Source organism: Myiozetetes cayanensis, unplaced genomic scaffold (genome assembly GCF_022539395.1).
Source record: "Myiozetetes cayanensis isolate MyiCay16 unplaced genomic scaffold, myiCay2020 scf5-8, whole genome shotgun sequence".
In the NCBI taxonomy this organism is placed as follows: Eukaryota; Metazoa; Chordata; class Aves; order Passeriformes; family Tyrannidae; genus Myiozetetes; species Myiozetetes cayanensis.
This window is the reverse complement of record NW_026087742.1, coordinates 25,014,157-25,040,693: the sequence shown is the minus strand read 5'-3', so window position 1 is coordinate 25,040,693 and position 26,537 is coordinate 25,014,157. Positions and strand designations below refer to the sequence as shown.

The 26,537-nt window shown below is 47.9% G+C and overlaps 1 protein-coding gene across 1 annotated transcript; it reads left to right on the top strand.

Annotated features, from left to right (window-relative positions):
• The first annotated feature begins 1,185 nt into the window (after positions 1-1,185).
• Positions 1,186-26,282, top strand: HGD (homogentisate 1,2-dioxygenase). The gene is made up of 14 exons (XM_050332988.1): positions 1,186-1,343; positions 6,439-6,510; positions 9,357-9,445; positions 11,155-11,260; positions 14,548-14,607; positions 15,100-15,191; positions 15,844-15,878; positions 17,047-17,126; positions 17,255-17,354; positions 19,707-19,831; positions 20,414-20,518; positions 21,658-21,784; positions 25,122-25,303; positions 25,913-26,282. The coding sequence occupies exons 1-14, from the start codon at positions 1,329-1,331 to the stop codon at positions 26,042-26,044; spliced, it is 1,320 nt and encodes a 439-aa protein (XP_050188945.1). The 5' UTR covers positions 1,186-1,328; the 3' UTR covers positions 26,045-26,282.
• The last annotated feature ends 255 nt before the right edge of the window (positions 26,283-26,537 follow it).

Below are 26,537 nucleotides of genomic sequence, written 5' to 3'. Positions count from 1 at the left end.
ACTGGAAGAGGCCAGGGTATGAAGAGAGTCTTCCTGGCAAGCAGGAATGGAGACCTAAAGACCTAAACTTGGAAATTACTCAGTCTATAGTCTTCTAGAGCCAAGGAAAACTAGCTCTCCCTCTCCCCAATCCATAACCACTGTTTCTTCATACCCATCATCTTCTCCCTTGTGGCAGCCAGCCTATTTTGCCAGCATTAAAAAGTGGCAGCTCCCAGTGGCTCTAATGTACTGCTCAGGATGGTGTGAGGAGGTGCCCATTTTTAGAGAAGCCAAAATGATTTAAGACCTGGCTATCTTGCAGCCTGAGCTCTCGCTGGCTGCAGTGGGGGTCACATGAGCTGGTAACTGCTTTGGGGAGGGAAGGCTTCCAGGATATTCTGTGAGAGGAGGAGATACTGGGTCACATTCAAATTTCAGTGTGTGCCTCCTAGAAGTTTCCTGCTGGCAGGATGTATGGTAGAGCAGGTGATGGAAAGGGGAAAAAATACTGCTTTTTCTTTTCTTTTTGTTTGAGGGGGTGAAGGGGGCAGGGAAGTTGAGAATTCAAAGTAAAAAGAAAAAAAATCAAATAAAATCAATTGTGGTTTTTTTCCTGCAACTTCTGGAAATGCAGAGCTACTTTCATTAGTATTCTGTAGCTAAATGCTTGCTGTTGCTTCTTCCTCAGCAACAGCTTTCTTGAAAAATATTAATATTTCAGAATTTGTAAGTTCCCCTCACTAGCTCTAATCACAGGAATACAAAATCTTCCCCTACTTTTGGCCCCAAAATGCTGTGTAATGTTGCCACACAGTGTTTCATAAATACTACTACCTTCACCAGGATGGGGATGTGATCCTTTCTATCCCAGTTGTAACATGGCTCAGGAAAAATAATGAACAAATTTTTGTTACACATTTAGAGGGTTGTGTATGAAAATTGCTAGATATAATACAAGAAAGAAGGTTATAAAACATTTCTAAATACTTTGTTCTAAATACCTTGTCCTTTCCCCCTCCCCGTGTGTGGGAACTATGGCCCCTTTTTTTAAAATCTATGGGGAACAGGAATCGTGAGGAAACCCAGTGCCTCTCACCCCCCCCTTTATTATCTTCAAATCGATCCTGGGGTTGGTTCTGCAGAGAAGGGCCGGCGTTTGGTTAAACACACACCGGGTTGGGCAAACAGGTTGAAAATTCCCTTGGACTTTCTCACTTGCAGCACTGTCAGCCTGCCTCCAGCCAAGCTCAGCTGACCAGCGAGCAGCCTTTGCTTGGCAGGCTGCTTCAGCCAGATACCTGCTTGGGGTTTGTGTCTGCTCCAAGAGGAGGACAATCAGAAGGACGATGACGGGCCTGCAGGTAAGAGGTCAGGTGTCTGCGCTGGCTGTGGACATCCCTCTGCTCACACTAATTTTTTGCAGTCAGTTTCATTGTATTTTGCCCCTCTTTTGTGGGTCAAGGTGTGTTTTTAAAGCTTTCTTGGGATAAAATATTTTGCTGTGTTTCTCTCCCTCTTCACCCCCTTTAGAAATCATTCTTGGTCAGGCTGTCCCAGCACAGGACCTCTTCATGGTGGGAGTTGTCCTTCCTCCACCCTCCATGCGCACTCCTCCTCCCACCCTGGTGCCAGGGGGGTGTTTCCCCCTCAGCCTATGAAATCTGACTGGCAACATCTGCCCAGATGTTGCAACCCTGACAGCCATCTTCCCCAGCAGCCCAGGGGAGCGACTCCATTCAGGGCAACTTCTTAGTACCCCTTGCAGGACACCCTGGCACAGTGAGACTCTGGCCGTGCTCTCCTCTCTGAGCCCCAGCAGGGCAGCTGGCAGGAGCCTTCCCTTCCACCATTTGCCAGAACAGGGGGGAGTTTTGGGAGAAGGATGTGACATGGTGGGCTTGTGGCTCATGGGTAGGAATACAAGACTCTCAACCCTGAATCTCATCCGCGCCTGGCAGTTGTTGTGGGGGACAAACCACCCCAGGGCTATCAGAGTGCACGAGTAATGCTGCAGCAGGCAGGAGTGGCAAGACCTCACCCCAGGACATGGTGGGTCTCAAGAGCTTGTGCAGGATCATCATGTTTCAACCCAGACTTCAGGGCTGTGACTGTTACTAAGCCCTGGATACGCCTGGGATACTTGTATGTGCTCTTTCACCACCTTCAGTGATGCTCATTATCTCACATAGGTTACAGGTCTTCTTATTCATCTCTGAAAGAGTCCTGTCTCCTCATACAGGATTTCACCCTGCCTCTTCCTTGCCTGTCCATAACACCTCCCTGCTGTCGCCATCCTCTTTCAGCAGCAGGGCAGCCTTGCCCCTGTACCATTCCAGATGAGGGTCCAACTGGTTTATGTCACGGTTGTGACAGTGTCTTCCGTGCCCCTCTTTGACTCATTCCTAGCAGCCCCTAACACCCTGTTGGCCGGTGTGACTGTGGCTGCAGGCTGAGCGTGGGTTTGCCCAGAGCTGGCCATGAGAACAGGCTGCTCTGCCAGCAACTCCTCTCTGAGACGTCATACGTGTCCGTGCTCTGTCATCACCTCTCCCCACCCTGCCTTCTCTTGGCATCTTTCCTCCAAAACTGTCGCCTTATCCTTCCTCTCCGCTCCTCCTGTCATCCATCCCTCTCTTCCATCATCCACCGAGTTCCATGTCCCACCTTGGAGCTGAGCAGGTCCTTTCAGGAAGGGTCTGTCCCTGGACCATCTCCAGCACTTTTAGAGCAGAGAGTTGTTGAAATGTCAGGGGAGATGGCATCTTCAGCTGGGGATGTTGGCCCTTGCAGCACCAGGGCAGGGCTCCGACTTGTGTGCTTTGGTTTTAGGCTGCAAAGAGGCTGTGGAGACCCACACAGAGGGTAAGACCTGCTTTGCCCCAAATGCTCATGTCTCTGTTTCTGCATGTTTGTGTTAAATGCTCTAGCTTTGACTGGACTGAGCTCATACATCTCTTGGCAAGAGATGAATATTGTTTTCCTGTGTCCTGCAGCAGGAGCTGATTGAGAAATGTATTATGCAGTGTTTGAAGAAGAGTCTTAATTATTTTGCTGACTATGTGTTCAGACTTCAAATGTGTTTTTCCCATGCCTGCTGTCTAATTTGCTGAACAAAAGGTTATGGTTTATAGGTCAGAGCATGACACCCATTGCGAGCACTTTGCTTCGCATCCTGGTTATTCCAATCAATGAGCTTTGCTGAATTTTTTATGCTGTGCTGGGCTTTTATCTCTCTCATTTTATTGAAAAACTACAGAACAAAAACCAAAGTGGAGTCAGATGAATTCCTAAGGCCCTGTTGGCATAAAAATCTACAGGATCTTGAACAAAATAACAACAGTAATTAAAACCAGAAGTGAAAACAAAGAGCCACAGGGAACATTTTGTCTAACAGAGAAACCACCTGCCCAATTACCACAACAGTGTCCATGAACCTACCCAACCTGGAGATACCTAAAACATAGCTAGGAACTGTGGAGGCCAGGCAGAGACCTAGAGGGAGATCCCTTTGGATTACAATCATGATGCCACTTTGTGGAGAAGGGTTGGTTTCTGTCTTTCCAGATCTTTTTCACCTAGGAGGGATGATCTGGTGCAGGTGCTAGTGCAAGGGGTCATTTCCCTTGGCTTGGGGGCACCTTGTGCAACACAAACTGAGAGGGGGGAGGTGGGTTCAGAGGGTCATCAGGAAGAAGGGGCATGATGTGCCTGGCCTTTTCACTGCTGCTCCTGACCATCCTGGATCAGCAGGGCTCCTGCATGGTGCTCCAGAGCCCTGGAGCATGATCACTCTGATGCAGGCAGAAAGCTGCTGCAGCGTAGCTCTTTGGCAGCCCAAGTAATATTTGGCACCAACCCCTATGAGCACATAGAGGAAAGAAGCCTCTCTGAGGTCTGCCATGGGGAAAGACAAAATAAAGCTGAGGGAATGAGAAAAGCCACAACGAACATCCAGGCAAAGCCCTGGAGCCACACTCAGGGTGATAAATCATCAGCAAGACATCTACCCTCCCGCAGCTGCAGTCCTGCCAATGTCTTTTTTTCAGCCCTCGATGCAGTTACCTGAGAATTTTATTCTTTTTCTTGGCAAGAAAGAACTGATTTGACCAAACAATGATGCAGCAGCTTCTGCCACCACGCTCAAGGCAGAAGGGCGCTGCCACCCCCTGCAGCCCCAGTGCTGTGCAGCTGAGGGAGGCAGCAGCTCTCTCCCAGTGGGAAGCTGTCTCCTGCTTCGCTGCACTGGGGCAAGGTGCTGTGCAGCAGCAACGTGGGCACGGAGCAGCTACTGTCACAAAATGCTTGCTGCTCAGGTGGTTTTCTTTCCTTCCCCTGGCCCAGCAAGAAAAGGGACTTTTGGGGATGTGGATGGGCAACCCAGATGTGCAGGTCACCAGCTTTTAAACCTGAAGGATAGGGGACGGACTTGTCACAGTAAAATCTCTGCGCCTCCTACCCCCTCACCCCAGTAGCTGTCCCATCCCAGCTCTCCACCAGCTTTAAGTTGAGCATTCTGTAGGTGATGCTCAGAGAGCTGCCTGCACGCTGCATTAACCTTCTCCTTGCTGTGCTAATGGCAAAGCCTTTCAGGCCTTGCTGGCTGTGCCTCCAGAAAATCAGTGTATTCTCTCCTTCTCCTCTTCCCCCTTTCCTCCCATTTTCACCAAGGCTACCCTGAAGGTAAATGCCCAGACCACCTTTATGTTACTGGTAGAGGAATATGCAGTGTGGAGGTCTCAGTTAATTCTGGAACTGCTGCAGTCCCATCAGATATTGCTGCATTTCCGCTTAAAAGAAGCGAGGGGGGGAAAAAGAAGGAAAAAAAATACTCCAGTACAATACATTTGCCAAGGCTGCTTAGGTGACCTGCTGCTTTGCATATCAATATGCTTCTTGCAGAACGCAGCAGAGAGCAGCTCCTAGCGATGTATGTTCATTTGCAGGGCGGAGAGAAAAACCATCCCCTGAACCGACGGAATCCAGGATGTTTTCAGGTTCAGGCTGAGCAGGGCTTCCAGCCAGCCTGACTCCCCTGGGAACGGCCTTTCCTCACAGGTCGCTGAAAGGGGCCTGAGGAAAACACATTGTTTTCCAGGAGTTTTCAAGCTTGCTCTCTCAGTGTGTGCTACGCTAGGAAAATTGTAAGGGGACTGCAAATTGCCCAAGGCTGAACGTTGCTGGGGGGAATAATTGAGGGGCTGTGATAATAATTAAAAAAAAACCTCAAACCCAAACGAAACCAAACATGTCTAGGGCCTTTGTCCCTCCACCTTTGAGTCAGACCTGTGCCTCCCGAGGTGTCACACCGCACTGAGGGAGGGCTGCTCGGTGCCGGAGCCCGCAGGCAGCTGCCGGGGCACAGCAGCTGCAGCCGCCCCGTCACAGCGAGGGTGTGTCAGTCAAGGGCTACTCTTGGAGTACTTAGAGGGGGGCATTAATATTTAACTCTCTTCCCAGGCCACCGGGCTGCACGGTTGATCGCTGCCAAAACACCTCTGTGTTCATGCAGAGTTCAAAAGTGCTGCTTCGTGCCTTTCTATAGGATCTGAAGGGACTGTATTTACATTTCTGACAGTGCAAAGCTAAGGTCTCTGTTATTCCTGCTTCCTTTGTGTGTCTCAGGCTTGCTGTGGGGCTTTTCTCAGTGCTGCAAATCTGGGAGCCACATCCACCATGTCCTGTGGCTTTTGGCCACACTCAGACCACGGCAGCTGTAGGCAGGGCAAGCATGGTGGGACATGCAGGTCTGTTCGATCTGTGAGTCTCTCATGTGTTCATTGCCCTAGAGAACCAGATCATCACCCAGTGATGGGCTAATTCTTACTCACTACCATGGTGGACGGTTCATGCCCAACTAGACGATGCTTATTTAGGGCAGATCAGTGACACAGTTTAACTTGGCTGTGTTTCCCTTCCTTTCTCCCTCATCCCATCTATGTCCTGACCCTGTCCTTGATGAACATGGGGATGGATCACAAGACATGTCAACCAAATAACTCCCAGTTTTATTCCGCAAGAATCAGGACTCGGTGAACAAATTTTCAAGGCTGTCTGCAGATTTTGGAACATCCATGACTCAAGCAAAGTCAGACTGAACTTGAATGGTGCTAGCACACATTCCTATCCATCACCCTCTTTCTCTTGAGTCTGACTGTTTATACGATATTTGAGTTGTTTCTCAAGTATCCTCATGGTGCAGAATGCAGTCATAATAGACATGCAGACTTAGCAGGAGAGCAAATCCTGTCTGTGCTTCCCAGCCCAGCACACGGTTAGCTAATGAAGCAAACCCAGGAGCTGAGAAAATGGTCTGTGGCGATATGCAAGCAGATCGCTTGAGAAAGTCTTAATGCATACAAAGAGCCTGGAAAAATACATGGAGAAGTAATGGATAGGTTGCTTGGAGTTTTGCTTGTGTTTTCAAAATGCTGATGAGCTTTTTGGTTTATTTTACAGTACTTGTCAGGATTTGGAAATGAACATGTTTCTGAGGATCCACGCTGTCCAGGAGCTTTACCAGAGGGACAGGTACTGAGCTTTTTTAAAGTGCTTTATCAAAATGACATGGAACAGAATGAATATCTGTTCCCTGGGCTTCTTTTAATTTTAAAGTGTTTCCTTTCTCTCTACCACCATGAAAATCACCAGGCACCTTCTTTATGCAACACTGGAATAATAAGATGCTGGAAAAAATCAGAATTAAAGATTCCCATTCATACTTTCTATTTTTAAGTTACTTGTAAGCTTCCAAATTTCACCTTGGGGGTTAAGACTTGCCCAAATTGCCTCTGCTCAACAGCAGGTTTTTTTCCTAAAGGAGTCTGCAATACAAGTGGCTCAGCCACACCAAGAAGGAAGCCACTGGCTCTGGAATAAACCAAAGCAGAAGCCTGAAGCTTGGCAGAGAGACAAGCTCGTGCAGGAGAGGCAACTTTCACAATCTCTGGAGGAACTGGGTTTGGTGAAGCTGACATACAAGCCTTTGGCCAGAGAGAAGCTTTTTTGTAGGGAGGGGACATGAAGGCCTGTAGTAACAAACTGACAGATTTGTTCTTAAAGGTAACTTCTGAACATGTTTGATGAAAAAAAATTATGTTGGGTTGTTCTGTTTTAAAGAAAGGAATCGTGACCCATGTGGTGCTAGCCCCTTGGTCTGCAGAGGCCAAAATGAAACCCTGAAGAATTAAAGCTCTCTCGTCTCCCTTGTGCTAGACTCTCACCCCAGCACACATTTTAAGCCTGCCTGTAGATTCCCTTGGGTCTCCTGTAAATGCTGGGACTTGAATGGCAGCATGTCTTCTATGAAGACAGGCTGAGAGAGTTTGGGGTAGTTTGGTCTGGAGAACAGAAGGCTCCAGGGAGACCTTTTAGCACCTTCCAGTACCTAAAGGGGGTCTGCAGGAAAGCTGGAGAGGGACTTTTTACAAGGGCATGTAGTGATAGGACAAGGGGGAACGGCTTCAAACTGAAAGAGTGTAGGTTTAGGTCTTAAAAAATTCTTCACTACGAGAGTGGTGAGACGATGGATTAGGTTGTCCAGAGAAGTTGTTGATGCCCCATCCCTGGAAGTGTTCAAGGTCAGGTTGGATGGGGCTTTGGACAACCTGGCCTAGTGGAAGGTGTCCCTGCCCATGGCGAGGGATTGGAACTGGATGATCTTGAAGGTCCCTTTCAACTCAGACCATTCTATGATTCTATGATTCTATGGATTAATGCTCAGTCAATTACTGGGTGCTCCTCTTCACCCTCTGTGCAAAGAGGCCAATGCCAAGCTTTTCCTGAGTTCTCTGGGTCTCCCCAGTTCTGATCTTGTACACATTTGTGAGCGTGGATACTGACACAAAACACAGTGACACCTGAAGTGCATATGTATGTCCCTCGGGTCTGCATAGCAGCCTGTGGTGTGCTCACAAGAAAGACAAACCACTGTGCTGGATCAGACTGATGGTTTGCCTGACTCAGTGTCTTGTTTCTGAGGCTGGCTAGAAAAAATGTAAGAAAGAAGCAACATAACACTGGAAGATCAATAGTGGTGGCTGCTGGTCTGAACAGGCTGTGGTGGATGTGCTCCACAAGGTTTTCCAGAGTAGCACCACTTTCCAGAGGCAGACCCCTCCAGCTCCTGGCTGAGGTGCTCTCATCTGGCCAGAGTCTGAACTCAGTGTCAAAAGAGTTAATAGAAAAATGTAAAAATGAGATAGCAAAAAAAAAAACTTCAGTCCCAGGGGTGGATTCTTTCTCCTATGCAGTATTTATAAGACTGGCATCTGCAGTAGTGCTGGCTAAGATAAAAATTCCCCTGCTTCCCTGCATATCCATGCCGACAAGACTGAGTTTGAGGGTTGGAAGTTACACACATTATGAGAGCTTTACTTCTTCCTTCTGCCCACCTGTCAGGGCAGTGTTTGATACTGTATGGATGGCTGATCCTCTCAGCTGCAGCAGGATGACAGGATGCTGTACTAGATCTTGCAGGAGGGAGGTGGGATAGCAAATGGTGTATGGCTGTCCCACTGGGGTATTTCCTGCAGTTCTTGGATGCCTTTGCTTCTTGCTGATATCAAAAAAAATAGATGCTGGCCTACTTAGATGAAAATGTTTAGTTTCTGTTCTCTGAAAAGGAGGAATCTGTCCTTCAGTTATGAACTCACAAGGGCTGCTAAACTTGTGCTAGTTGTACCCACAGCTCTGCAAAGGGGAAAGTGCCCCCTTTGTACTCAAGATGAAGACTCTCACTGTGCAGAAACCCTGTGGAAAAGCAAAGACTCCTACACAGGTCACTCAATGCTTTTGGGCAGCAAGCAGCATTGCCAGGAAGAAGCAGCATGACATTGCAACTCCTCTGGGCACCAGTTCCTTGGGCAGAGGGCAGGAGGAGAGGGGGCAGAAAGTTCAGTGCATTCAGCTGCTGTGAGTCTTTATCAGCCCTCTGGGAAGCCAGACAGTCATGATGCCCTGGGGCAACCCCCCTGAACCCTTTGTCTCAAAAAATTTGTGTGTAATAGTCATCTACTTTGCAGTCTGTAAGCACTGGGAATGATTTTCTTTTCCCTGACACTCCCATTGCTGACCCTGCCAAGGACTGCCCTTTGCAGCTCACTCTATATTGCTACCTCAATGGTTATGCCAACTCTTTGGTGCACTTTTGTGACATGTGGAAATGCGTTTTGGGGTCTGGCTGGTATGTGCAGGGCATCCAGCATCACAGGAGCAAGAACATACAGCTACTGGGACTGAAGCACAGCCTCAGGGGATCACACCACCCCATGGCATTGGGGTGCCAGGTACCTGTTGCAGTGCTCTGCTGGAGGCTTCAGAGCCATATCCCATGCTACTGCTTCTCACTCCTTACTTTTCCTTCTCCTCCCATTCAGAATAACCCTCAAGTCTGCCCATATGGCCTGTACGCTGAACAGCTCTCGGGCTCTGCCTTCACCTGCCCCCGGGCCACCAACAAGAGAAGGTACCGTGACCCCCTGGCAGTCGGTGGGTGGTGTGGGGCACTTGTGGTGAACACTGGGGAGCAATGGAAAGGCTGCCTCAGTGCCACCAGTGCTTTCTGCAAGCCCAGACTGGTAAAAATCCTCCACCATGCACTGGGAGAAGGGCAAGGACAGAAAACCACGGGAGAGGAAGAGGAAAGGCTTTGGTGGGGCAAGCAAATTAAGAAAATGCTGAGAAAGGACCAGCTGGGATTGTTTTCTGAGCAAGGTGAGGGAGGGAAAGGATGCTGACGGGAGCCAGATGGTCCCCAGTGGGTCATGTGTGTTGTGTGAAAAAACCTCGGGGTTTCAGCCCTGATGCTAGTACGGAAACGTCATCCTGTGACTGGCACTGGTAAGCACCTGATAGACAGTGTCAGAACCAAGCCTGCGAGCAGGACTCTCCTCCTGCAGGGATGTTCCTGCACCATGGCTGGGACCAGTGAGCTGCTAGTTCAGGCTGTTCCCATTCTGGGGCTGCCCAGGGGCTCAGACCAGTGCCAGGCACCCAGCGTGCAGTTTAACACCTCAGCAGTGCTGGGGACAGCTTGTTCCAGCCAGCAGCAAACTTCCCAGAGCTCTGTCCCGGTTGTCATGCTCTGACCATGACCAGATTGCAGAAGATGGGTTTCTCATTTTGCTTCTCCCACTGTGGCTTTTCTGTCCCTTTTGTTGTTCATTCAAATGAAAAGCAAATGCATCATCTGAGATGCCTCTGCTCTCCAGGCTGGTGCCAGCTCTCAGTGTGCGTGGGGAAGGGATGAATCATTGTTTGCCGCACGAAGATGTCCTTGATGGAATTTTTCCAGCTCTCAAGGGAGAGCTCCCTCTTCCCCTCTCCCACCCACCCAAACTGTAACCACCACTGTTAACACATCAAAGGAACTGGCAGACCTGCCTAGCTCAGGCTTTTTCCTTATTGCCTCTGCTCTCTCACCTGATTAAAAGCCCAGCTTCGGGTGCGGCTGCACCCTGCATGGCTGCTGGAGCGGCGGGGGGCACAGCCACAGGCACAGCAGGCAGCAAGGAGGGAGAGCGATGGCCCCAGGCAGTGACGGAGGCATGGGTGACCTCCTATGGCGGCAAGAAGCTTCACAGAAATATCTGGTCTTCACTGCATGGGCTCGCCGGTTGCCCTATGGGCATGACCAGCCAGGCATAGGATGCTACTTTTAGTAATCCATCCAAATTCAGATACAGGCTGTGACCTTCTGTCTCCAGAGAGCCCCTCTGTTCTTTCAGTTAGATACTGTGCTCATCCCTGTCTTGTCTGAGCTGCTTTGTAGCTGTGTTTAAACAGACTTTTTTTTCCAACTGAAAGATTGTTGTATTTCAGCCACAGAAAAAGCTTTATGTTTTAGATGCATATGTATGTGTGTGTAAATGTAGATATATGTAATTATATGTAAATACACATATAGATATTTACCTATGTATAACAGGATAGGTTTATATTTAGAGCCTATAATAAAAGCCATCTCTCTGAAAATCTCTGGCTGTGAGATGGTGTTTGATGTTTAATATTAATGTTAATATTAATATTTTTTATATTTAATACACCTTTTTTTCCAGTTGCCACCAATGTAAACATTATTTTAAGTAAGCTATTTTAAGAGCTCAGTCAGCCAGCAGCCACTCAGAGGGTTTAACCTCTTCCCCAGGCTAACCCAGATGTTTTCCTTCTTTGTAGCTGGCTGTATCGAATCCTTCCTTCAGTCTGCCACAAACCCTTCAAACCTCTTGAGGAGGGACACTTGACACACGACTGGAATGAAATTGAGCCTGACCCCAACCAGGTAACCATGCTGGAAGGAGCCCTGGCCCTGCCAGGAGGATGGTCAAATATTAAACTCCCCGGGAGCTGCAAGAGGTCTGAGGGGAGCCTCGGGACTGGGGGTCTGGCCAACACAGGAGCAGGGTCTTGACTGCCACCTGTTCACTGTTCCTCACCTATGGGTCACCCAAGGAAGGACAGCCCGCAGTGCGATGCTTGTTACTTCCACGTCACTGGATCCTTGTGCTGCTTCCCAGCATGGCTGCAGTGTCACAGGGTTTGATCTGTGCCACCTGGAATCTCCCTTCGGGGCTCCTGTTGGCCACCTCTCAGTCTGCTCTCTCTTCTTCTTCAGTGTCCCCCATCAAAAGCTCGTTGTTCCCCAGCCCAGCCAGCAGAGCAGCAGCATGGCTCTGCCATGCATCCTTTCCTTCCCTGTGCTTTTGGAGAGGCTACTGACTGCCAGCCCATTTCTCTGCAGCCCTCGTGGGAAATCAAGCTTCATTCCGGAGAGTCACACAGAGGCATGGCATTTATCTTCCTCTGTTACAGCCTTGCCATCATCTTTAATCATGATTTCTTCCCTGCCAGCCCCAGAACATTTGGGTTTGCTAATCTTCTCCTGCTGTTCTCCTCTCAGCATCATCTCATGGTCATTGGTTTTCACTCATCTCAGGTTTTGCCCTTTGATGCATCATCATTAGGTAATTTCCAGCCTCCCAGCAGCCTCACCATTTGTCTAAATACTTCCCCAGATCCACTGGAATATGTTTTCCAGCCACTGACCAAGGAGCAGTGACAGGCTCATATTTACATGCGTTTGGTGCTCCTTCACAGATGAAGCTCCAATGACTTCTGTTACCACCTCATCCATCCTTGATGCCCTTTCACAGCCTGCATCTACCATCACGGTTATTTATGATTAAGTAATTCCAAGATGCCCAGCTCTCAAGCATCTCAAGCCATTTACATGTAGTACATTTTTTACCTAAGGGAACAACAACAAAGCTCCTGCCCACTCTCTCCCTCACCGCTTTCAAAGGCAACCACCAAACCCAGAAGGGTTACTTCCTAGCAGTAAGTGGGAGCCACCTTCCTGCTTTCCTTCTCATCCACTCTGAAGCAGAGCCAGAGACAGGGTTCTGTTTGTTGGACAAGATCTACTCTTCCCTGCCGTGCTTTATGTTTCGCCCAGCTTACTTAAGGAGCTTTCTCAGTTGTCATCCATCTAAAAAGATGGCCATATGGAGGCACCTTATGCAAAGCCCACTGAAGTCAACTGGAAAAAATACATTACCCCAGGACAATGGCAGAATAAAAAAAGACACAGAGGTCAAAACTGAAAAGGGGGAAATGGTGATGAAAATATATGGGGTGGCATCTGTGCAAGAAATGCTGAAACAGAAGAAAGCTCTCCAGCCGGGAACAGAGATGACCTAGGGAAGCTATGATTGAGAGGTAGGGACAAAACAAATACCAATAACAAATGTCATAGTCAAAAAAAGAGCATAAACTGTGGAACAGAGGATGCAGGTGGGTTTGAAGAGTGATTGGGAGATAAAACCTATAAAGTAATAGTAAGCACGGAGGTGCTGTATCTCTGGAGGGTCATGGGTCATAGAGCAGGCAAACAACACTAAAAGTTTCCCCAAGGAGCTGGTGCTGGCTGCTGCTGGCTGCCATGTCTGTCTTGGACTTTCTTCTGGCTCAAAACATTGATTCTTTTCTTCTTGCATCTGTAAAACCCAAATGGAGCAGAGATGCACCGGACAAGCGGCACACAGAGCTTGTGGCTTTGCAGGTGGAAAGCCCTTGAGAGAAAAGGGACTAAACACCACTGAAAGCAAAACCTGTGGCTCAGCACCTCACTGACATGTGTGAGATGTCAGTACCTCGCAAGGGTCACATCTGATCTGATCTTCTGGTGGGTGTATTTGTCACAGTCCAGAAATATTCATCTTCTCCATCAGATTCTTTCCTCTCCACCCAGCACAGCCTGCAGTGTGACCCTAAGCAGGCACTGGCAAAAACGTTATCAGGGTCTCCTGGGGAGGAAAAAATGCCTCTACCCAGCAGTGAATGGGATGGGGGGAGGAAGGGATGATGGATGAATCCAACCCAGGTGACCCAGGGCTGCTGCAACAGGGTTGGAGAGCAGAGTGGAAAGGGCCCTTGCTGGAGGGCCAGGCCTGGGGTGCAACTCATTAATTAGGGGTGGGCCCCTGCTTCACTCAGCTTTTCACTCAGCTTCACTCATGCTCTCACTGGGCACAGTTCCCTGTTTCCTCCCAAGGCTGGATCTCCAGAAGAGCCTGAAAAGTTACCTGGGCACCTACATTTTGACTTGGGTTTGAAAAACTTCCATGAGGCTTTGGGGAATCCCTTTCAAATTTAGCTGAAATTCAGCATAGTCCAAAATCTTTTGGAGCAGCAAGGGCAGACACAGAGTACTATACATTTTCTTTTCTTAGGGCACCAGCCTAAAAACATGCTAATAGAGACCATGTTGGGTAGATAAAAGCAAAAAAATATTCTTGAGGTTGCCCAGAGTCACAGGTACTTTCATCTGGGGTCAAGCATATCGATGCAGGGGTTATATCTGGCATCTGGCCACATCAACATCCTCCTAATGTGGGGTCTTTGAGTTGGTCTGCACTGACCCCTCCATGAGGGGCTCTCAGCTGCAGCACTTCATTCCCAAGAGCTGCAAAGACCCTTAATATTACGGTAGCAGCAATAAATACTTCAGACTCCTCTGGCACCTTCTGGCTGATGATCTCGACAGGTTTTGCAAAAAGTAATTAGTGCTGCTCACGGCTCCCCCTCACACAGGTAGAGCTATTTCTGCTTCAGATGTAGGGGAAATGAGGTGGAGCAAACAGGAATGTTATGCTTGGGTCATGGAGAGACTGAATCATCCATCCAGCATGGAGTGGAGCACAGGACCATGACAATTTGGCTGTGAAAAAACAGCTCATCTGAATTTCTTTGCTCTCAAGGGTGTTATTAGTAATAGAGGAAGGCACAGCTTTTAAACAGGATTTTTTTTTTAACCTTGGGACTGCACAGGCCTGCCAGCTATTTTACAAAATTATGATTAAAAATTAAAAGAGCTCCATAAATCAAAAAACTCAAAAAAATCACCCCACCTGTAAACCAGATTATCAAGGCAAAAGGAAAGAGAGCTACCTCAGCTAGCAGAGGACAGGGAAGCAGGGGGAGGACAAGGGTCTGCTTTCTTGTGAATTACCACCATTTGTGTTATGATCACTGGCATCTCTTTCTTGTTTTTTGTTTGCTGCAATCTAGCTGCGATGGAAACCTTTTGAGATTCCAAAAGCCTCTCAGAATAAGATCGACTTTGTGAGCGTAAGTTGGGGAACGAGGGCATCCGGGCATCCTTTTATCTCTGTTCCCTCTCAGGGGGTAGCAGGGCACATGGGATGCTCAGCATTGGGATAACAGCAGTGGTTTTGAAACCGCTGGGCTTGTAGAACACCCATAGGAGGAGAGAGGAGCGCAGATTTCAAGCAACTGACAGTGGACTTGATTTTCTTCACTGCCTTTCAAGGAACTCTTAAAAAATAAAAAAAAAAAAATCAAAGCCCCAGTCTCCAGCTCTCCCCAGATCCCTGGCTGGAAAACATCAGCTTTCATGGGTTTTAAGAAACCCTTAATATATTAAAGAAAAGCCAACATATTTGACAAAAGGCCGTACACAGAAAGGCTGGTAGCAGTATGGAAAGCGGGGAGAAGGGATGTGATCCACCAGGAAGGTGGGATGAGGGGAGGAAAGGGGGCTGCCCCTGCTCTCCTGCCTGCCGCTCACTCCTGATGCTTTGGGTCTGTACCCTGATGCAGGGACTGTACACCCTGTGTGGCGCCGGTGAGCCCAGAGGACGCAACGGCATCGCCGTCCATATTTTTGTCTGCAACACCTCCATGATCGACAGGTCAGTGGGGGCTCAGGCTGCTCCAGGCTGGCTGCCTGCATGTCTGCTGCCACCATACTTGAATCCAGCTGCTCCCAGCATGGCTGTCTCTATATCCCGGTGTCCCTGTGTGCACAGGCAAAAGTGCTCACGGTGCCCATAGCAGGTGTTTGTGAAGCAGGTTGTGCTCTATGGGCAAGCACTGGGGCAGTGGGTGGGGAGCCACCAAGAGAAGCTGGGAGGGAGTCATGGGGGTGCATCAAGAGGAGATGTGTTGGATCCAGGTGCTCTTGTCCCAGGGACTGGAGCTGCTCCTCAAAGTTCAGCACACACGCAGCTTCTGACGGGCATTGCTGCTCCTTGCAGCGACTCATGGGGGAAATCAGCCCCACTCCTCAGTTTACAATGACTGATGTGCCCATGGCCATGAAGAGAGGGACATGGCAGAGGTTGGAGGACATCCTGCTTCCAGGCCAGACACGTTGAACCTCCCTGCTTCCTTTGCACCAGAGAGCATGTTGCATTCACTGACCTGCAAATACCATTTCTGGGGCCAAAGGGAGATCTCTGCCATGTCAGTCTCCCAGCTCAGAACTCCCCAGCTGTGACTGTGGTATGCACAAATGCCTGGGGCTTACCCCACCTTGACCTTCCTGTTTGCCTTTTTCTTTAGATGCCTTTATAATTCAGATGGTGACTTCCTGATTGGTGAGTTGATGTTTTGGCTTTTTCTTTCCCTCACTTGGTTCTACCTCGGCTGCCATCTGCCTGCCTCTTTGTTCTTCCAGAGCCCCGGGCCCTACAGCCAAGATTTGGAGGAGAGGGTTGGCTTCACCCTCATGCCATGTAGATTTGGTGGCCTGGCACCAGCTGGGCTGTTGGGCAAGTTGCACTGCTCCTGTGCAGCTCAGAGAGTTCAACTCTGCAGCAGACCTTAACTTTCGGAGCAGTGACCCAGCTTCCTTGGCACAGTGCTCAGGGATCATTTCCCAGTGCTGCCCAGACTGGTATTAGACACGCTACAGGCAGAGGTTTTCTGGAAAACATAAACCTCAGGATTTCTAAACAGCTTACAGTTAGATGCCTTTGTTGCTTCAGCCCAAGAGTATCTGGCACAGCAGCTTAGCTCCTGCGCTCTGCCAGCCTCAGGCAACCAGACTGCCATGGTGAGTGTGGAGGCTGGGACATAAAATCCGTACATTCTGAAAAATATTCGGAGCCATATCAGAAGTCAGATATTTGCTTGTATCTTTCTTGACCAAGGGACAGGAATGCCTTCAGGTCACCAACAGGAACATTTCTCCCATCAAATAGCTATTAAATTGTTCTCGCTTACCTCCCTCACTACTGTGAAGTAGAAGTGCCAGGGCAGGTTTTGCAAACCTGCTAGTTTTTCAAGTCAAAATTTGAGCTCTCCTGTGCCAGGACAGTCATGGAAAATAATGTGAATGTTAGCAAAGCATTGTTTCTACCCTCAGGAAAAAGTTATTCCTGGACATCTCACACTGCCACAGCCGTGACAAGGATGGGTGTCTGCACTGTTTTATGTGAAGGTCATGAGACAGACAGATGAGACCCCAAATATATCAAGTTGCATTTATTTAGACTGTGGCGTAAACCTGACATCAAAGGGCCAAAAGGTGATAGCCCATACAGGTACCTTCTGTGCCATGGGGATGATGGGGCTGGCCTGGAAGCTTTCACTCCAGTCCAGCCATCTCAGCTGCAAAGCTCTGCATGGGAGCCCGAACTCATTGTGTAGCTGTGTCAGAAAGAGCCCATTGCTCTTCCTTGGAGCCTGGTACTCTGGCAGGGACAGAGAAGGTGCCAATAACTACGTTACTTCAGCTTCTCTGCCTGCATTTTGTTTCCACAGTGCCCCAGCAAGGAAAACTGCTCATTACAACCGAGTTTGGGAAGATGCTAGTGGAGCCCAATGAAATCTGTGTCATCCAGGTAAGGGCTGACTGTGCCTTGCCTGTGGCTCAGAGTCAGACGTTGGAACAAGCCAACTCCTGCACTCAGCTGCTCATGGTTTGTCAGCAAAGTCCTGGAGGATCCTAGTGTCTTCCTTTATTTTCCAGCAAGGAATGCGTTTCAGTGTGGAGGTGTTTGGAGAGACCAGAGGCTACATCCTGGAGGTGTACGGGGCACACTTTGAGCTGCCTGACCTGGGACCCATTGGTAACAATCTCCTGTTAGACCTACAGTGAATTGCTGCATAGGGACAGGCATGAATTGCAAGCCCAAATCCATCCTTTTTTATCCTATGTAATACATCCTCCCATATAATATAATACATACCTCCTTCACAAGGATGGTTTCCAACCCAACACTGTTAATCCCCAGCAGAGCAAGTATCTCCTGAAAAAGATGCGATGGCCTAGATGTCCCAAGATTCCCCTGGCACCAAAGGCACCATTTATATCCTACCCCTTTATCTACTTTCTCTTTTACCTTCTGGTTTGAGTGTCCCCATCTGCTGGCTCAGAACCTGTTCCTACTGAAAGAAACTCAAAAGGTTATCACCACTGATGTCTCTTACTTACAGACAAGGCATCAACTGGAGTAATAGGAGAGAATTTACGTGGTGAAAAGAAAGGCAGATTTCAGAGGCAACAGATATTCTTGAAGCCCCACTTTAGATTTAATCAAGTGGGCTTTCCCCCCCACACCTCTTTTAACAGAGGCATCTTGGAATTGTAGAGTGCCTTAGTGTCAGAAGCTGCTCCCCTCGGAGAATTAGACACCAATAAAATGAGCAGCACAGGACTCGGATCAGCAACACATTCACATCTCAGTGTTGTGCTGCCAGGGCTGATCTGCTTGCACTGAGTGCAGGTCTAGCTCTCATAAATCATGACAGATCCACTCTGTCAGCTGCCTCCTGCTCTGTGCACTATCACAGACCGTGAAGGCACAGCCTCTTGCTGCCGTGACAAAGATATTGTGAGGGGGCACAGCATCTGAAGCCCCAACACCCACGTTGTGATTTCCCGGCCAGCTTTCTGGCAGAGCTCAGCTCAGGTTATGTCACCTTCCTTGTCCCCGGAGTACTTGCTTCCAAATTTATCTTGCTGAGAAAAACGCCTCCTGGTTACTGCTACTAAGGTTGTCTCAGTGAAAGGAAGTGAAACTCCTCTTGTAACAGCTAAAATAACTACAAAACCAGTCCCAATAGTTCTTCACTTTCAGACAGGTGTTTTGGGCCTGGCTGTTTTTCACTTCAGGTTGGATTGGGGGTTTTTTCCTCACTTGACTGAGCTTGTTTTATAACTCTCAGTGTGATCTAAAAGACTGGCCATGCTTCAAGTAAACTAGGTATTGCCAATCAGTAACAAGCTTGGCGTGACACACCTGCATTCAGGGGGCATTTGCAAACATCTCATGGCCATGGTGAAACCGAAGCAGGTCATTCTTGTAGTGGAGAACCAACCCAACTTGCACCTGTTTAATGGGACGTCATTTGAGCATCTCTCCTGTATGACATGCTGGGCACATCTTTTTCCACATGGAGCATACAGTGATTTTTCAGCAGCTTGCCTTTCAGCTGCAGATTTCTGCCTTCACCCACTTATTCTGTTCTGTGCCTGCTCCATTCAGTTATCGATATGGTTGCCCCAGCCTGTTTGTAACAAGTTTTCCCATTAGCTAGTTTTTCAGACACAGTTGGACTGGCATTGATGGGATTTTTTTGAGGCCTCCAGAAGGCAGGAATCTATTATAAGGTTTACTTTCTGGAGAAAAGAAAAAGAGTGCACTTGCCCGTAAATCTTTTCAGGAGGTGGTAATTATAAGAGCTCCTCTTCTCACCACCTACCTGCCTTCCCCTCAGAGACCAAAATCCTTTGTATTTCACTCTTACTTTATTTTAACTTCACTTTTCACTTGAAAAAAGTGACAGCTGGAGAAAAGCAATGACTGTTAAACCTTAGCAGCGGGTAGTAATGTCTGCATTTTTATCCAAGAAATTCAAACCCACTTTATAACAATAATACTAATGAGAGGAAGAAGAATGCTACAGTACCCATATGGTGCTTTGCACTTTGCAAATGCACTCCTCACACTAAGCAAGCCCCCAGTATGCCCAGAGCCTGTAGGTATCACTGTTTTATTACTCATTTTGTAAGCATTCAGGAATGTATTTGGCCCCCTCACGACATGGCTCATAATTTTTGCATGGCTAAGCATCCAATCAGCAGGATGTCCAGGAACAGAGAGCAATCCACCCTCTGTTTTTCACTTAATTCCTAGTTGTTACACGCCTTTAAATGAGGGTGATGTACTAATCTTATTCAGAAGGCAACTAAGGGAGACCTGTCTTAGTCACAAAAGGGACTTAAACACTAGGATGTATTGCAATTGCCTACTCGTAGGAGCACAAGAAGTACATGACTATTTCAGCTTTTGTGGTGGGCCAAGAAGCAGTAAGGTCATTCACAATGCAGAAGGGCATCCACAAAGCCAGGAAATTCTACTAGTCTCTCACTTCGCTAGCAGGTTGTTCAAAGAGTTCTGACACCTCTCCTTTCCCAGGAGCCAATGGCCTGGCCAATCCACGTGACTTCTTGGTGCCCGTCGCGTGGTACGAGGACCGCCAAGTGCCCGGGGGCTACACGGTGATCAGCAAATACCAGGGCAAGCTGTTTGCAGCCCAGCAGGTGAGAATGTCCTGGGAGAACAGGTAACACTGAAACACAGTGCCAGTGCATGGCCTGGGATATGCAGCTGAGTAGCATGGATGTAGTCTCAAGAGGTCCTTCTGGGTTATATGGAACAGAACTGATCCCTTGTCTTCTTGGGTCATTCATCTTCCCACCTGGAGGCTCCTCAGTCTGGGGGAAAAGTGTTTGTGAAGACTTGGTTGCCCAAAGACCCAGTGATGTTCTTTGCCTCACTGTTTCCATATGTTCATAGTGGCAGAGAAGAAAAGAGGAGCTGGGGATGTGAAAAGCCAGAATTTTCTTACCGGAGAGCCAGTGTTGCAGCTTGCCTTGTCCAAGCACTGCCTGGGCACTCAGAAACCCTCTGAGACCAAGCCTCAGAGGGAGGGCTGAGACTCACCAAGTGGAAATTATGAGGAAAACCTCATCCTCACAACGCTGAGCTGTGCCTAAAGGGCTGCCGGTGTACCTCTCATCAGCACTAAACCCATTTTTCATTTGGGAAAGAGCAGCGTCGCACATATGTGCAGCATGTTGGAAGTCTGTGTGTGGTAACCCTCCGTCTCTTTGCTTTGGTAGGATTTCTCACCCTTCAATGTCGTAGCTTGGCATGGGAACTACACGCCGTACAAATACCATCTGGAAAAATTCATGGTCATTAATGCTGTTGCTTTTGATCACGCGGTAAGTTCTGGAGCTGGGCAAGGCAGAGCAATACTTTGTGGCTACCATACCGTCCAAACCCACCCTGAGCTCCGAGGGCTCAGCGTCTCTTAAAAAATATGTTGTGCTCTAAGAAACAGTGTGCTGCTTTCCCTGGGCCCAAACCAAGCTCTTGTAGAGCAAGACTTGTGGTACAAAGACATAACTGGAGGTTGCTCAGCTTCTTAAACAGTTCTGTACAGCTTAGCATAGAATTTTTGTGCCCTGGAGGAGGGATGAATACTGAAGCCAACATACACCACGCAACTCAGCAAAAAGGCTGTTGCTTCAAATTCTTGCCTTGATTTATTTCCTGCAATTGGACAGACTCCTTCCCCTGGTACCTCTAAGTCCAGCACCAAAATTAATTTGAGGAGTTGGCAGCTTTCATTGTAATAATTTCTAGATCTTATGGAAAATAACTAAAGCCAAAACTAATGTGAGCAGCCTTTCTAAAAAGGAAACCAGCCCAGTGGGAGAGGTGCCCACAGCAATGCAAGTGGGTGTGCAAAGAAATTGGAGCATTTCTAGGGAGAAAACCAACAGAAAGCATTGTTTAAACTCCGGATAAACCTGCCAGGAGAAGGATGGGTTTGGAATCAAATCCCAGAAAATCACTTTACTGGACTAGAGACTTCCATGAGCCACAGTTTCCTCTCCCTATTTGTAAACTAACAGGGCCATGAGGCTAAATGCCTCCAGCAGAATGGTCCTGTCCTCTGTAATCGTCTAAGGAAAAGGTGTGGTTTTGTGGTAGGAGGAGTGCTGGAGACTGCTTCTGGAATTGCAGTACCTTATCTTGCAGGGCTGTTCACTCCCTGCTTCTGGGCCTCCAGCTATGAGGGCATCGTAGCCAGGATGGGGAAGGATGTCCAGCACTCAAAGGAAGAACCATCCAGTCCAATCTCTTGTCCCCCATATTCGGCATGGGATTGAGATGCTGGGTGCTGTCCCACAGGGCCCCAGATCTCATCTATAACACCAGGTGCAGGTAGCAAAAGTATTTTGGCAAGGGAGAGGCTCAATCAGTCAGGTTTACCACCTGGATGACATGAGTAGACAGCTCTGAGCCCTGCTTTGTTTCATGCTTTTTGCTTTTTTTTTTTTTTTTTTTTTTTCAGGATCCTTCTATCTTCACTGTCCTGACAGCCAAGACGACCCGTGCTGGAGTGGCACTCGCTGACTTTGTCATATTCCCCCCGCGGTGGGGGGTAGCTAACAACACCTTCCGTCCACCATACTACCACCGTACGTCTGCTCGCTGGGCTTGAGCTCAGGACTGCAGGGAAAAAAAACAAAAAAAAGCCTCCATTTATTTGAGAGCATAAGCAGGGAAACAGCAGTCTGATTTGTTGCCCTTGGCTCAATTAGTCAGCTTCTTGGAGTCAGTCAGTCCTCCCTGGAAAATGAACTAATCCAAAGATGTGCCTATTTAGAGCATCTCGTGAGAACTCAGAGGCAGTGGGCTCATTGTGTCTGCATAGATGGGTGTGTCTGTACTCGAGGGGGTCCCAGAGAGACCAGGTGCATATTGAACTTGGCAATGTACAAATGCATCAGATATTGTCCTGTCATCCAGCCATGAATTGCTTAATATCTCATTAGAGGACATAGATAAAGAACAAGAGAAAGGAAAATATTGCGTTACAACTGGTGAGAAGCACAGAGGGATGTAGAGCTGGCACTTGTGTGGTGAGATCAGAGTTACAGCAAAGGATTGACTTGGCTCTCCTGAGCCCTTCATCACCACCTGCACAGTGATGGAGGTACCACTGTCATTTAAGAAGACAGTGATCAGGAACAGGGCTCCTTCTCAGGCAGGGTGCTGGTTGATGCTTTTAGGATTTGGTTGCCATCATCAGAGCAGGTTTCTTTTTGGCAGTTTCTTGGCTTCTTCTTGGCAGAGCATGGCAACATGTTGCATTGCATGGATGCTAGAAATCCAGTTCCCCACATGGAACTTCGCAGCGTGGGGATGAGGCACGCTGCTCTGTGAGACTGAGGGGGAAAGCTTGGCCATCCTGCACCCCTTCTGTCAACAGCTGAGGCCCCACCCACCTCAGAAGATATCAAGTGGCCACGCTGTGGTCACTTTGAAGTGCTGCAAGGCTTTCTGCACACTTCCTGACCACAGTTTAACAGCCAGCTCCTCCTGCTACTTAGACTTCTTCCAAGCATCTTGGAGGCTAGCAGAATTAGTGGAAGCACAGTAGGCACCTGTGCAGCCATCTTAGTAAATCCCACAGGCAAAGTCCTGTCCTATCATTCTGATTTCATTTGCAATAATGAAGGTGAAATGCAAACATATCTCCTGACTGGCTGGGATAGTGCCAAGTCACTTTTATTAGACCCTAAGAGGTGAGACACACTGCTGATTAACCATGATGAAGCTGCTGCTCATCAGCAAAGCTGTGCTAACTTTATGCAGATACATTGTGAGCCATCAGAAATATGAAGTTGTTCAACCTTGCTTTGTCTGTGTTAAAAACCAGCTGAAATAACTCCTCTTGTCCATGTTGTGATGATCTAAGAGTACTTACACAGACAGCTACCACAGTTACTCACTGGACCACAGTGCCTTAGCCGTGGGCTCGAGCACTAAATTCATGATGAGCAGGTTGGTTTTCTGCTCTATCCCAGCCATGAAGGGGAAGAGCTTGAGCGGGTAAGGCAGGCATGGTGATAAGTCAGTTACAAAGCCACTGCACATCTCAGTTCCCTCTGAATTTAGTGCCAAGATGAGAATCTCATACCACAAAGAGAGTTGTAACAGGGCTGAGCAACTCTGGGGTAGTGGAATATTTAGCTCAACAAGTTCAATGCTGCTGAACTCTGCCCTCTGCATATATTGTACAAGAGGCCTATTTTGCTTGCCTGAAATCCCTCGAGCCTCCTCTTCTCAGGTGCAGTGGAAAGCCTGTGTTCAGGGAATTTTGGTGCACCCAAGAGTCATGGTTTTTGTCTTGTCTTAGCTTTGCCCCAAGTATAAATATAGCAGTGGTGGTCCAAAAATATTCCCCCTATACACCGTAACAATTTCACATACAAAGGTGACTGTACAGCTAATAAATACTGCCTTATCTTGGCCACCTTTACATCCCCAAAGGCTGTGAATTAACCTATGTACTTTGGAACACAGACTGAAAAATGTCTGATGCAGTTTTTATACCACAGGCATATATTACTTCTTTTTCTGAGGGAGTGCTTATGTGATTCTCATGATGGTGGGATCTAATATCTAATGGCCACTAAAAGATTTTAACTTCACAACAGCCTGCTTGAATGGAGGCACACCTGAGTCATTGGGGGTCACATAGGAAATCTGCAAGAGAATAAGAAACTGGACTCAGCTCATCTCTTAAGTTCCAGCCTGGTTTCCTACTCACCTGCCCACTCTTCCTAAGCGATATTAAAAGTCCTGTTGCAGACACACTGACGATCCAGCTCCTAGGGTCTGTACTGCAGTCTAAATGTGCCAAGCACAGTACATGAGCTGGTTCAATGAAAAGCTTGTAACAATCTAGTCTTACATGAGACACTGACAACTTGGGATGAAAATTAATGAATGTTTGCATACATATATAGGCCAACTCTGCTTTGAGCTAAATTAGTTTTGTTGTCAAACATTTCAGACCCTGGATTGTACTTAACAAAGACAGAACTAGTGGTTAAGAAGGTCTATATATAACACAGCTACATAAGCATGTCCTGGTTTTGCAAAAACTGACTGCTAAGCAGAAAGTTGCCATATTGTTTAGTCACATCAGGTCTACTAAAGCTGAAAGCTTGGGAGGGCAGCTGTTAAAATACTTTCCTTACAGGGATCCTAACTCAGTAAGTACTGAATGATTAGATACAGCCATCCTTACCCCAGTTAGTGTTACTAACTTAGTGTTACTAACTTACATTACTCCATTTTTTTCAGTTGGTCTTCTTAAAGCATTCTTCCTTAGGGAAGGACAGAATCTGGTTCCTTGCCTTTGGGCACACAGTGGCTGTAGTGAGATAGGTAGATACTGCACAAATCAAAAGCATAAGCTAGTCAAGCATCTGCTGCACTGGAGGTGGTAGAAGAGTATCAAACATCATAATTTCATGCTTAAAACCTGGGACAGCAAACCCGGTTCTCTCACCAGGCAGGCATTCTGTGTCTATAACACAGGGATGATTATATGGAACTTCTTTGCCTTCATTTTAAGATATCTAATCCAGGTATGCCAAATCAGGTTACACCATGCAGTCCATATGCAGGTGTAGTACTTAAAAAGCTCAAGGTGGTAAGAAAAACACAGGTCTACCAATGTCATTTAGGGATTGATGGAGCCACCTTCATTAGGGTGATTCCTAATGAAGGAACAGCCTTCATTAAGGAGCTCTGTTTCTGAATCCAGATAATAAAACCCTGTACAGCTTTACAAGCACTTCCTGTAGAATCCCTGATGTCCCCTCACATGATACCCTTCTGAGGAACTTCCACTGCACCCTTAACCTGGCCCGGCTAAGCTCATGGGTTTCAAGGAGCTCGCAGCAGAGCTGTGATCACTCCCAATCACACTTCTTTGCAATCTCCTCTCTTTGCCTCCAGGGAACTGCATGAGTGAGTTCATGGGGCTCATCAAAGGCCACTATGAAGCAAAGGAGGAAGGCTTCCAGCCTGGAGGTGGCAGCTTGCACAGCATGATGACCCCTCACGGTCCGGATGCCGACTGTTTTGAGAAGGCAAGCAAAGCCAAGCTGGAGCCTGAGAGGGTTGCAGACGGGACCATGGTAAGGAGCCAAAGGAGCTAGTAAGATTTTGAATACAGCTTGGCATAGTGCCACTCTTAAACTACAGCCTAGTACTGTAGCTTTTTGGCAAGCTGGAAAAGTACTTGGACCCAAGTGCAGCAGCATTCACCTCGCTTACTGTGCAGCAGCATTCAACTCCCAGGAGCCCCCCTGGAGACATACTATGCCAAGTGGCTTTGATCATCTGCCCATGTAAATTGTTGCCTGTGCAGGAAGCTGGGAATTTTCAGACTGATTAACTGAATTTTTGTCTTAACCTATGGTCAGAGAAGCAAACCCCTTGACTGTCCTCCTGTCTCTACCCCTAAAATCTAATGATGGTCATCAACAGACCTTGAACTAGAGCTTTTAGAAGAACCTGGCTTGTCTGGGCATGCAGAGAGTCCAAAGTCACTCCTGAGACATGACTAATACCAGCATTGCAATGCCAGATAAGAAGATCTTTCTTCCCCTGGGTTGATCAGGCTGGAGACAGAGCCTGGCAGTGCTGAACCATGCATACAAATCCTGTTTGTGGTAGAGCAGACACTTTGCCCAGATTAAAACTCTCCCTCTCTTACCCTAACCTACCTTCCCTCTTCCCAATAGGCCTTCATGTTCGAATCATCCCTCAGCCTTGCTGTCACCAAGTGGGGCCTCCAGACCTCCAACCGCCTAGATAAAAACTACTACAAGTGCTGGGAACCTCTGAAAAGCCATTTCAACCCTAAATGCAAGTAAAGAGAAGGTGCTTACTGCTTGCAGCACGTGAGCGAAGGCAGGGAAATCCAGAATACCTACGTGTGATGGCACAGTCGACTCAGGCAACGCAGAGTGCCCTAGCCCAGAATGGCACTTCCAGCAGCCACCAAGCCACGAAAATGATCATCCCTATGTAACTTGGGAAATGCAGTAAAAAAAACACCATTACTCTTAACTTTCAAGTATCCAATTAAAGCTTTCCTGGTGACACACTGAAGCTGAAGTACTTGTGCGTCTCTCACCACATGTAGTTGGTGTGAAAGCTGCACCTTGTGTGGACACGAGGTGACAGTCGACTCTTGTTCACAGAGTCGTCAGAAAATACAACCCCGTGCGTCTTTCACAGGGAGAAGCTAGGGATTGACAAAGCATTTTATGCTGTCTGTATGGGAAGAGCTGAAGGATCTATCAGACCTAAGCCCCTACTGAGCAGAACACTTCAACCTGCTCATCTGTGGAGGGTTGCCAAAGG

Coding starts and splice junctions, on each gene's coding strand:
- HGD (XM_050332988.1), top strand. Junction 20,519..21,657: donor CTGTTGCTTTTGATCACGCG/GTAAGTTCTGGA, acceptor TTTTTTTTTCAG/GATCCTTCTATCTTCACTGT. Junction 25,304..25,912: donor GGGTTGCAGACGGGACCATG/GTAAGGAGCCAA, acceptor TCTTCCCAATAG/GCCTTCATGTTCGAATCATC.